General features: G+C 43.3%; 1 protein-coding gene across 2 annotated transcripts in view; it reads left to right on the forward strand.

Annotated features, from left to right (window-relative positions):
- Positions 1–13,292, forward strand: part of RBL2 (RB transcriptional corepressor like 2) — a 71,930-nt gene that overhangs the window by 18,851 nt on the left and 39,787 nt on the right. Inside the window, exons 1-2 of one of the 2 annotated variants that reach the window (XM_073576197.1) lie at positions 8,277–8,403; positions 9,957–10,085. In XM_073576197.1, coding sequence (XP_073432298.1) covers positions 9,968–10,085 — 118 coding nt within the window. In that variant the 5' untranslated portion in view covers positions 8,277–8,403; positions 9,957–9,967. Of the gene's footprint in view, positions 1–8,276; positions 8,404–9,956; positions 10,086–13,292 lie in introns of those variants that run through there. The other variant, XM_073576196.1, reaches the window with a different exon arrangement.

Consider the following 13,292-nt stretch of genomic DNA (forward strand, 5'->3'; position numbering starts at 1 on the left):
CGCTGTAGTGCACCCTTGGCGTGGCTAAGGACTTGGTGCACCCTTCCACTCCCTGAATTTACACCCGCTGCACTTCCCCTAAGTATGACTGACACTGCTCGCTTGAACAGAGTGAATGCTGCATGAATTGATTCCTTAGTCCTAAGCGTGCACACTGACACTGCAGAGGCTGAGCACACCGTGTCATTGCTGGCGTGCTCTGGTCCTTCTCTCGTGTCTGCAGCGGCCACCCTCTGCGGTGTGATTCTCTGTGTTGCGAGTGTCCGCTGCAGCAGGAGGGAGGGATGAGAGCATGTCTACACAGATACTGATAGTGTGTATGCTCTCTCTCAACTCCTGCGGTGTCAGTGTGCACGTTCAGGGGTGGGGATGGAATTCATGCAGCATTTGCTCTATGCAAGTGAGTGCTCTGAATCGGGCTAAGGACAAGTGCAGAGCATGGTAATCGTGGAACGGTGCACCAAGCTCTTGGCTACACCCAGGGTGCACTCAGGAGTCCTCATTTGTATATGTAATAAAACTGTTTTTATGTAAAACTAAAATGGTGAAATCTGTACTGCAGGTGTGAGTTTTCTAGGAGCCAAGTCCCTTTCCGGACTGTGTATATAGTTTAATTAGAATTTTGGGGGTGACCAACTATGACATACATATGACGTGCTGCCGATCTCAGCAGCTTACACTACGTGGTTCACACTCCAGTCATTTAATGGCCTACAGACTCCTCTCACATGGAGTAACGAGAGGTTTGTATCTGCTCTTGCCAGCACTCACCGTATGGTACGTTTCCATGTGCCGATTCCCGCCGCCCATGCACCATTAACCAGCACTGATGACTATACAATAGTCGTTCAGCGCTCGTTTACCAACCTGTTCCGACAGACCGACTAACAATGATGAATACGATTGTTCCTTCCTCGTACAGTATCGTGTTTTACCATCATTGATTACACAGGGTGACATGCTGCCGATAAGGCCTGTTTCACACATCCGTTTTTTGTGTCCGCCAAACGGATCCGTTTCCGTTTTTTGCCGCAAACGGATGCTACCGGATCCGTTCTTTTGACGGATCCGCGGTAGCCACTAATGCAAGTCTATGGGGGAAAAAAAAAACAGATCCGCCAAAAACATGGCGGATCCGTTTTTAACGGAAAACGACGGATTTGGACGGATTTAACCCCTTCCTGACATGAGACGTACTATCCCGTCCACGGTACCCGGGCCCGTATGACCGGGGACGGGATAGTACGTCTACCGCGATCAGCGGCGCCCACGTGGTGAGCGCCGCTGATCGCGGCCGGGTGTCAGCTGATTATCACAGCTGACACCCGGCACAATGTGTCAGGGGCGGTCACGGACCGCCCCCGACACATTAACCCCTTGCACACCGCGATCAAACGCGATCGCGGTGTACCGGGAGTTAAAGGGAAGCATCGGCAGGGAGGGGGCTCCCTCCGTGCTTCCCTGAGCCCCCCACGGCAGCGCAATGTGCAGCGCTGCTGCGGGGGACTCCTATCCTCCAGGCCCCCGAATCCAAGATGGCGACGGGGGCCTTCGGGGGCCTGGGGAAGCTGGCTTCCTCAGTGCCTGCAAAGCGCAGGCATGAGGAAGCCTTGTGCACTGCCTGTGACAGATTGCTGATCTGTCATAGTGATCTGTGATGTGACAGATCAGCGATCTGTCACAGGACAGTGATGTCCCACCTGGGACTATGTAATAAAGTAAAAAAAAAATTAAAAAAAAGTGTAAAAATAAATTTAAAAAAATCGCCAAATAAATTAGTAAAAAAAAAAATATTCCCCAATAAATTCATTTTTTAAAAATAATAAAAAAACAAACAATAAATGTACACATATTAGGTATCGCCGCGTCCGTAACGACCTGCCCTATAAAACTGTCCCATTAGTTAACCCCTTTAGCGAACCCCTTAAAAAATAAAAATAAAAAACGAAGCAAAAAATAATGATTTATTATCATACCGCCAAACAAAAAGTGCAATAACGCGAGATCAAAAAGACGCATATAAATATCCATGGTACCGCTGAAAACGTCATCTTGTCCCGCAAAAAACAAGCCGCCACACAGCATCATCAGCAAAAAAATAAAAAAGTTATAACTCGCAGAATAAAGCGATGCAAAAATAATTATTTTTTATATAAAATAGTTTTCATTGCATAAAACCGACAAAAACATAAAAAAACGACCTAAATGAGGTATCGCTGTAACCGTACTGACCCGAAGAATAAAAGCGCTTTATCAATTTTACCGCACGCGGAACGGTGTAAACGCACCCCCCCCAAAAGAAATTCATGAAACGCTGGTTTTTGTTCATTCTGCGTCCCAAAAATCGGAATAAAAAGCGATCAAAAAATTTCACGTGCCCGAAAATGGTACCAATAAAAACGTCAACTCGTCCCGCAAAAAATAAGACCTCACATAACTCGGTGGGTCAAAATACGGAAAAATTATAGCTCTCAATATGTGGTGATGCAAAAACTATTTTTACAATAAAAAGCGTCTTTTAGCGTGCGACAGCCGCCAAACATAAAAACCGCCATAAATAGTAAATCAAACCCCCCGTTATCACCCCCTTAGTTAGGGAAAAATAATAAAATAAAAAAAAAATGTATTTATTTCCATTTTTCCATTAGGGTTAGGGCTAGGGTTAGGGCTAGGGGTGTGTTGGGGTAGGGCTAGGGTTAGGGTTAGGGCTAGGGTTAGGGTTAGGGCTAGGGTTAGGGTTAGGGCTAGGGCTAGGGTTAGGGTTAGGGCTAGGGTTAGGGGCGTGTTGGGGTTCGGGTTGGAGTTAGAATTGGGGGTTTCCACTGTTTGGGCACATCAGGGGCTCTCCAAATGCAACATGGCGTCTGATCTCAATTCCAGCCAATTCTGAGTTGAAAAAGTCAAATGGTGCTCCTTCCCTTCCAAGCTCTGCTATGCGCCCAAACAGTGTTTTACCCCCTCATGTAGGGTATCAGCCTACTCAGGACAAATTGCAAAACAATTTTTGGGGTCCAATTTCTCCTGTTACCCTTAGGAAAATAAAAAATTGGGGGCAAAAATATCATTTTTGTGGAAAAAAAATGATTTTTTTATTTTCACGTCCGAGTGTTATAAACTTCTGTGAAGCACTTGGGGGTTCAAAGTGCTCACCACACATCTAGATAAGTTCCGTGGGGGGTCTAGTGTCCAAAATGGGGTCACTTGTGGGGAGTTTCAATAGTTTAGGTACATCAGGGGCTCTCCAAACGCACATGACAACCGCAGACCATTCCATCAAAGTCTGCGTTCCAAAACGTCACTGCTTCCCTTCCGAGCCCCGACGTGTGTCCATACAGTAGTTTTCTCCCACATATGGGGTGTCAGCGTACTCAGGACAAATTGGACAACACCTTTTGGGGTCCAATTTCTCCTGGTACCCTTGGGAAAATAAAAAAAATGGTGACTAAAAGATCATGTTTGTGGAAAAAATACGAATTTTTTATTTTCACGCCCGGGCGTTGTAAACTTCTGTGAAGCACTGGGGGGGTCAAAGTGCTCACCACACATCTAGATAAGTTCCGTGGGGGGTCTAGTTTACAAAATGGTGTCATTTGTGGGGGGTTTCCACTGTTTAGGTACATTAGGGGCTCTCCAAAGGCAACATGACACCCGCAGACCATTCCATCAAAGTCTGCATTCCAAAACGTCACTACTTCCCTTCCGAGCCCTGACGTGTGCCCATACAGTAGTTTTCTCCCACATATGGGGTAGCAGCGTACTCAGGACAAATTGGAAAACAACTTTTGGGGTCCAATTTCTCCTGGTACCCTTGGGAAAATAAAAAAATGGTGACTAAAAGATCATGTTTGTGGAAAAAATACGAATTTTTTATTTTCACGCCCGGGCGTTGTAAACTTCTGTGAAGCACTGGGGGGGTCAAAGTGCTCACCACACATCTAGATAAGTTCCTTGGGGGGTCTAGTTTACAAAATGGTGTCATTTGTGGGGGGTTTCCACTGTTTAGGTACATTAGGGGCTCTCCAAAGGCAATATCACACCCGCAGACCATTCCATCAAAGTCTGCATTCCAAAACGTCACTACTTCCCTTCCGAGCCCCGACGTGTGCCCATACAGTAGTTTTCTCCCACATATGGGGTATCAGCATACTCAGGACAAATTGGACAACAACTTTTGGGGTCCAATTTCTCCTGGTACCCTTGGGAAAATAAAAAAATGGTGACTAAAAGATCATGTTTGTGGAAAAAATACGAATTTTTTATTTTCACGCCCGGGCGTTGTAAACTTCTGTGAAGCACTGGGGGGGTCAAAGTGCTCACCACACATCTAGATAAGTTCCTTAGGGGGTCTAGTTTCCAAAATGGTGTCATTTGTGGGGGGTTCCACTGTTTTGGTACATCAGGAGTTTTCCAAACGCGACATGGTGTCCGATCTCAATTCCAGCCAAAAACGTCAAATGGCGCTGCTTCCCTTCCGAGCTCTGCCATGCCCCCAAATAGTGGTTTACCCCCACATGTGGGGTATCAGCGTACTCAGGACAAATTGCACAATAACTTTTAGGGTCCTGTTACCCTTGGAAAAATAAGAATTGAGGGTGAAAAGATCATTTTTGTGGAAAAAATATGATTTTTTAATTGTATGGCTTTATGTTATAAACTTCTGTGAAGCCCATGGGGGTTCAAAGTTCTCACCACACATCTAGATAAGTTCCTTAGGGTGTCTAGTTTCCAAAATGGTGTCATTTGTGGGGGGTTTCCACTGTTTTGGTACATCAGGGGTTTTCCAAACGCGACATGGTGTCCGATCTCAATTCCAGCCAAAAACGTCAAATGGCGCTGCTTCCCTTCCGAGCTCTGCCATGCGCCCAAATAGTGGTTTACCCCCACATGTGGGGTATCAGCATACTCAGGACAAATTGCACAATAACTTTTTGGGTCCTGTTACCCTTGGAAAAATAAGAATTGAGGGTGAAAAGATCATTTTTGTTTAAAAAATATGATTTTTTAATTGTATGGCTTTATGTTATAAACTTCTGTGAAGCCCATGGGGGTTCAAAGTTCTCACCACACATCTAGATAAGTTCCTTAGGGGGTCTAGTTTCCAAAATGGTGTCATTTGTGGGGGGTTTCCACTGTTTTGGTACATCAGGGGTTTTCCAAACGCGACATGGTGTCCGATCTCAATTCCAGCCAAAAACGTCAAATGGCGCTGCTTCCCTTCCGAGCTCTGCCATGCGCCCAAATAGTGGTTTACCCCCACATGTGGGGTATCAGCGTACTCAGGACAAATTGCACAATAACTTTTAGGGTCCTGTTACCCTTGGGAAAATAAAAATTGGGGTGAAAAGATCATTTTTGTGGAAAAAATATGATTTTTTAATTGTACCGCTGTACGTTATAAACTTCTGTAAAGCCCTTGTGGGTTCAAAGTTCTCACCACATATCTAGATAAGTTCCTTGGGGGGTCTAGTTTCCAAAATGGGGTCACTTGTAGGGGGTTTCCACTGTTTAGGTACATCAGGGACTCTCCAAACGTGACATGGCGTCCAATCTGAATTCCAGCCAATTTTGCATTGAAAAAGTCAAACGGCGCTCCTTCCATTCTGAGCTCTGCCATGCGCCGAAACAGTCGTTCCCCCCCACATATCAGGTATCTGCGTACTCAGGACAAATTGCACAATAACTTTTGCAGTTCAATTTCTCCTGTTACCCTTGGTAAAATAAAAAAAATTGAACCTGAAGTATTTTTTTTATGAAAAAAAGTTAGATGTTCATTTTTTTTTAAATATTCAAAAAAATTCCTGTGACGCACCTAAAGGGTTAATAAACTTCTTGAATGTGGTTTTGAGCACCTTAAGGGGTGCAGTTTTTAGAATGGTGTCACTTTTGTGTATTTTCTATCATATAGACCCCTCAAAGTGGCTTCAAATGTGATGTGGTCCTAAAAATAAAATGGTGTTGTAAAAATGAGAAATCGCTGGTCAACTTTTAACCCTTATAACTTCCTAACAAAAAAAAATTTTGGTTCCAAAATTGTGCTGATGTAAAGTAAACATGTGGGAAATGTTAGTTATCAAGTTTTTTGTGTGCCTTATCTCTGTGATTTAAGGGCATAAAAATTCAAAGTTGGAAAATTGCGAAATTTTCAAAATTTTCGCCAAATTTCCGTTTTTCTCACAAATAAACGCAAGTTATTTGAATGAAATTTTACCACTAACATGAAGTACAATATGTCACGAGAAAACAATGTCAGAATCACCGGGATCCATGGAAGCGTTCGAGAGTTATGACCTCATAAAGGTACAGTGGTCAGAATTGTAAAAATTGGCCCGGTCATGAACGTGCAAACCACCCTTGGGGGTGAAGGGGTTAAAAAACGGAAGTGTGATCCAGGCCTAAGGCGTATCATTTATTTTATTTTTTTGTGTAAACAATTTGATTATTAAATAAAGCGGTTTTTTTGCTTGTTCATTGGGTGATCACCATCCTATTTCCACCGGCGGATAATTGTTCATGGTGTATGCACCAACATGCAGGAGCGGCCACACTACTGCGGGGGGTCTCTGTTAGTCACACATCACTTGCCACTTTCCTATCATTGTCAGCCATGACCTCTGGGGCACACTTGAGCTAGTGCCCCTGGACTACATTAGCCATGTGTTATACTCAGTCGGTAAAAACTGAAATACATTTTTGACTTAAAGGGGTATTTTCTCCTCGCCACAACAGCACCCACTGAGAGACTTTGAAAGAACCATCACCTGGGGGGGACCACTGTGTTGAGGACAGACAGAGGATGATGATAAATCAAGCCTATAGTGACTCACTGGGTGCTCTCGTGGACTCTGTAAAAGAGTATTACTGGTAAGTAATCAGGCCTTTTCATCTCAACATCCTATCCCCATATGTAGTAAGTGTAATAATAGAAGTACCTCCAATTTGAAATGTAGTATAGTTCTTTTGATTTGCTATTCCACTTTCCTCATCTGCAGGAAATTGCAGGACCTTAGGTATCCATGGTTATGACTACTAGCTAGCAACTAGCTGTCACTTAATCAGTGGTCATAACCATGGATACCTAAGGTCCTGCATGAAGAAAGAGACATGGTGAATCAGAAAAACTATACTACATTTCTATTTGGAGGTATTTCTGTTATTACACCTACTACATATGGGGATAGGATCTTTGAGATGGGAATACCCCTTTAAGGGTATGTTCGCACCACTTCTTCTTTTTTTTTTTTTTTTTCTGTTCACCATTGTGGAGGTATTTTTGCTATGTTATTCATCTGTCTTATCCGTCATCCATCATTATTTATGACTGATTGCCCTCTACTGGAGTACAAAATCTATAAAAAAACTGGAGTCTGAACTGAGAAAGTAAGTTAATGTGTATGCACAATGTAGGTGCATATTAACACATGACCATTAACCAGAGAAAACAGAAAGCAAAAAACACAAATATCCTGAACTAAAAAGTAAAAAATAAACTGCAAATAATTCATAAAGGTAATAATAATGGTAGTATTTAGTAAACATAATTTTGATCAAAATAATGTACAAGCCATCCCGCCACGTCACAGCAACCACAAGGGTTGCCGTGACGTGGCGGGATGGCTTGTACATTATTTTGATCAAAATTATGTTTACTAAATACTACCATTATTATTATTACCTTTATGCATTATTTGCAGTTTATTTTTTTACTTTTTAGTTCAGGATATTGGTGTTTTTTTTGTTTTCTCTGGAGTACAAAATCTGTTTGATTTTATGATTGTGACTTTTTGCTCTTTTTAAGAGGGGCAAATAAAGACAAAAAAGCACATCTCTAGTTTTGCACATAATTTCGCACACCTTTTTCCCCTGTCTGACCATTTTTATAATTTGGTACAAAAACCTGCAATGAAGACCATAAGACAGAAGAGCCGCTTAAAAATGAATCTGCCCCTCTAGGTTTCTATCTGTCCGCCTATAATTGCATATATTGTAGCACAAGGAAAAAAGGTTATTTATTTATTTTTTTTTTTCAGCCATGGGGTACATGTGTACCTGTCTATAATACAGCAAATAGTAGGGACAACGACTTGTTACCGGAGATCTCAGAAGAAGGCGATCCTGCCTGTGGTTTGCCATGGGTTAATAAGATCTTTACTTTTCTAGTAGCCATCAGGTTGGTATCCAGTGGCCGCCTAATTATCCCCAGCGATGCAGCGGGCACCAAGTTCAGCATCACTGGTAGTCCTGCCCTGGCAACCAGAAACACACAGGGCAAGTTTGGGCTTGTCTGAGTAGCAGTGCCTGCAGTCACAGGACAATATCCTTGTCAGACAAGAACTCTGCTTCCCTCTCAGCCGGTGACAGCTGCTCCGGATACAGGACCCAGCTGTCTGCAGACCCCCGGAGCTGGTAGGCATGCGGTGTTTTCTGGTGGGTCGTGGGGGGCAGCATAGATCTACCCTGCCCTGTGCCATCTATAGATATAATCAGCTGCCTGTGCCGTCCTGTAATAATACTATTATTCCTATGAGGAAATCAGTGAAGAGCTTATGTATTTTCTCCATATGGATCAATATGATGATCTGTGGTATTAATTCTCGAATATTTCATTCAAAAAACATCTCTTTTTGTATTCCAGCCATATAATTCTCCAGCCTCTCCTTTTTAACTGATTTTATGTAGGCTGTTTGTTATGTAACGTTCTATAAAGATTTATTATATATGTATTTTTTTTTTTTTAGGCTTTGCTGTATTTGAAAAAAGTCCCATTTAATTATTGAATTATTTGGGATGAAACTGAATGGGAGGAGACACAGATTAGATATTAGAAAAAACTTTTTGACAGAGTGATCAATGAGTGGAACAGGCTGCCACGAGAGGTGGTGAGTTCTCCTTCAATGGAAGTCTTCAGACAGAGGCTGGACAGACATCTGTCTGGGATGATTTAGCAAATCCTGCTTTGAGCAGGGGGTTGGACCAGATGGCCCAGGAGGTCCCTTCCAACTCTACGATTCTATGACCATCCTTTGGCTATCTGTGCTACTAGTGGGTTTTTTGTTATATACATACATGGTTTTATGGCTATTTGCATTCATGCAGGTGCCCCGAGTATTCCATTTTTTTAACTATTTTAAATCTGCCTTTTTTATGTAGTGCGTCCAATATGCCAAGATTTCAGTTCTTAACCATGGGGCGTGGCTCACTGGCTTGTCCATGGGTGTGTCTTTAGGCTGCCCCACAGAATTACCTTGTGAGCCACACCCCCTTGTAAAGATCATGGAAATGAGCGCAAAATAAAAAGTTCCATATGTCTGGAACTATACGATATGGGAAAAAAAACTATACTATAGAGAAAAAAAAATAAAAAGGCAATGCACTGGACAGCAGCAGGGAGAAAATGTAGAGCAAAAATCTGTCCACTTTTCACCTGTTGACAGGTCCGCTTTAGTATAGATGTAATTTATTTACTTTGTCAGGACCCATTTAGAATATATATATATTAGTCTAATATTATAATCTTAAAATTCCCCTAGAATGCTAAAGAACAAAACCACACACATAACCACATGTCTAGGTTTAGTTTCCTGGGAAAATAACTCACTTTGGATGTTGAGGGGAAACTAAGGCACTCACAGGAAACCCACATTATCACAGCACATAAACCCGCCATGCAGATGGCACGCCGGCTGTACACTGCTATATGGTTATGGGTAGGTACTTTTTTCTTTTTTTTTCTTTTTTTTTTTTTTTTCCACCCTCTTGCAGATTTGGCTTTAGAGAGACCATTTTCCTGTGTGTAAGAGTCCTATAAACCATGTGAAGGATCAGGAATGCTTTTGATAACTATATCTCCGTAAAGCTAAATGCAAACTTCCAGAATGTAATTAAACCAGCAAGTGACTAAAAATCCTACTAGGTGTAAATATATCTCGGTTTATAGACACCTTCTTCTTCTTCTGCAGGAAACTTTCCAATGATTAGTGACGATTTGGTGAATTCTTACCATCTTCTGCTCTGTGCCTTGGACCTTGTTTATGGGAATGCTTTATTATGTCCAAACCGCCGCGAGCTCCTGAACCCCAGCTTCCAAGGTAAGGAGTCTGTAAAAGAAATACACTGCAAAAGAGCTATTCCTTTAAGACCTATCAATATCTTATGTCATAAATGGGGTATTTACATGAATACATCACTCACCAGAAACCAACATCAGTACATGAATACAGCTCTAGAACCACCATTAGTACATGATTGCATGACCAAGCTTATAGTACAGTGATGAGACGCAGGCAGCATCACAAATAAACCTTTACATCCAGGTGCTTTACAGGTGATGTCTTCTGTGCATGGAGTCGGTCTCATCCCATTTGTCTGCATATAGACTCTATGATGAGATTTCATGCCCACAACTCATCCCTTCTGTGCCCTTAAATATCAGTGTTATTTTTATTCACGGAGCATTATCTTGTCTCCCATGCTGCGTTCCTGACTAAATAATTGTCACCCACTATATTTCATCCTCCAAAATATGACCCCCAAACAGCTTCTCTGATACATGACCATGTCCTCCATTATGGATCATGACTGTCCTTCCTTACAAAAATTGGCCTGCATACTGATACCTTTCCACACTGTCCACCCCTTCATACTGTGCCCTCATGTTACTGGCTCCCAAAACTCCATAATGTTACTCCTCCATACTCCTACCTTTCCACCTTGTCCCTCCCACACTGTCCCTCTCCTTAATGTCCCGTCATGCTTCTCCCTCTCTATACTGTATCGCCACTCGCCCTTTCCCCCTTCTTCACGCTTCCCTCTCTATACTTTGCCCACACATCCTGAGCAGTCTTTCTCTTCACAAGGCCCTATGGTAGCCACAGAGATAGTTAAGTGTGCCTCTTGTTACCATGCTTATTAGTTGCCTTGACACCATATCATTCCATATAAACTTCTATGGTCTGTAACAGGTTCAGTAGTTCAGCCGGTTAAAATCTCATGATCGCCATTGATCGTTGTGCCAGGTAACTTGTAGGCAGTCTGGAATTCCTAAAAATCCTAGAGGTTATGACCGATTTACTAGGAAATCCAGCCTTCTGCCAATGTGGAATTGAGTTAATTTTTCCAGTGTTTACCATAGTACTTCACCCACCAAGGTGAATTGTCCATCGACCCTTGAAGTTACTGGGTTAGTTATGTCTGTAGGTTAGGTCTATATGCAGCGCAATGCGCTGGTCCACCTCTTGGATGGGTTCGGGAGATGCCTGCTGTTACATGCACTGGTCTTGACTATAAACTGAATGGCCTATTACAGTATACGCTGCCTTGGGCCCCTGTCAGAGGACTCACCCAGCCAACCAGTTCTCTTGATTTGCAGTTATGAGGTGCAAACACCCTGGAATCGTGTCTGCAAAAGGCCCTTTAAGAGGTCGATGTTGACCTTTAGCATTGCCATATGCTAGCAGTAACTAGACTTCTCGCTCTCTTCCACATGTAGTGAGGCGGTTTGCTTTTTTTTTTTTTTTTTTCTACGCAAACCTTAGGTCCTTGTGGAAAATGGCTGATTTGCACTAACATTGGTCTTTGTGCCGTCCATGCTTTGGTCTGAACCTGGCCCAAGAATTAAGGTGGGTTTACACCAACAAAATGGCCAATTACTTAACCACTGATCATTATAATTTAATAGCTGATTTGCACAGGCAGACTGCTCTCAGATGTGCACGAGCGGTTATAGGTTGTTTAGTGTTCGTAAGCTGCCATTTTTCTCGACAGCATGTGTCCTGTTTCCACAGGACAGGACGTTGTGCTGCCTAGAACAAAGCTTTTTTTATGGAGCATAAAATGTCATTTTACCCGACTAATTACTCTTTTGCCCTTTCATCAGGTGACAGGTGGCCTATTTAGGAACACTCATGACAATTTTGCAGTAGAAATGGGCCATTAGCTGCCAGTGCTATAGATTATTCTGTAGTACGTAAAGGAGTAAATTACCAGCCCAAGTTCCTAATTCCAGGATGATTTGATAACAGCATATTTTATATATTACTAGCTGAAGAGCCCGGCGTTGTCCGGGCATAGTAACTAACTACGGTTAGTTATAACAAATTATAATGATTATATTGCACATGAAAACATTTGATCCCAAGAGAAATTGCACTAATTGCAATAAAAAAAAAAAAAATGCTGAGGTAACGTGCCCGACCGAGCGCTGAGGTAACGTGCCCGACCGAGCGCTGAGGTAACGTGCCCGACCGAGCGCTGAGGTAACGTGCCCGACCGAGCGCTGAGGTAACACACTGACCAAATACTCTTTAACTCTTCTGCCAGTTTTAGTCGGGGGTGGGGGGGCATACCCAGCCTGCTGTCCAGGTAGGGAGGACATCCGTGCTGGGCTGCCTTTACTTACACACCCAGACTACTTCTGCCTGCTACAATCCCCTCTTGCAGTGAGGAATCCCACCCATTCTTACCTTGTGCTTTGGGTGACTAAACGCTTCAGCATTATTTCCCAGGAAGGCTTGTGTAATCCTAGCAATAGGGGAGACTCTCGGGCATTCGCAGTGCCGCTCTTCTTGTACATAGTGAGGCTGGAGTGGGCAGAGCTGACACTACACCTGCAGCACCACAGTCAGTGGACAGCTCCGCTCTGCAGCACAAGGACCCAGGTAACTGGCGCCCTGCTCGTGCCATAGCCCCCCTCCAGGCATTGTCTTCCCCTCATCCAGTGTCATCTGGTGCTTGATTGCAGATCACGGGCTGCAGGAATCAATCCCAGAAAGCGCAGAGTGCTGCTTGTAGCCTAACATGGGCCGTGTGGAGTGGGCGTGGCTTGATATACACACACACACACACACACACACACACACACACACACACACACACACACACACACTATATATTGGATAATCTCTATATATAAGTGAATGTATGTGTTTATCACCAACCAATCACAAAGCATCCTTCATTTCACCAGAGCTGTTTAAAAGAAGCTGAGCTGCGATTGGTTGCTATCAGCAATAGTTTTCTCACTCCACGACAATACCACAGCAGACACTGACATGGTGGGAGAAATCTAGCATCCCTGGGAACATAAGCTCCCAGCCTTTGTCTGCCCCCCAGACAGGAGCACAGAGCACATGACAGAAATGAATCCCCCCTCCCTGCCCATATACCCATCACACATCCTCCATCCCATAGGCACATCTTCCCTTTTAAAGGGATCATTGCTATGGAAGTCACGACAAATCCATCCAGCGCTTTGGTTTTGACCCCAGGCCTCTCTTTAACCCCTTCACCCCCAAGGG

This window comes from Dendrobates tinctorius, unplaced genomic scaffold (genome assembly GCF_039654945.1).
Source record: "Dendrobates tinctorius isolate UK_male_01 unplaced genomic scaffold, ASM3965494v1 ptg000047l, whole genome shotgun sequence".
NCBI lineage: Eukaryota > Metazoa > Chordata > Amphibia > Anura > Dendrobatidae > Dendrobates > Dendrobates tinctorius.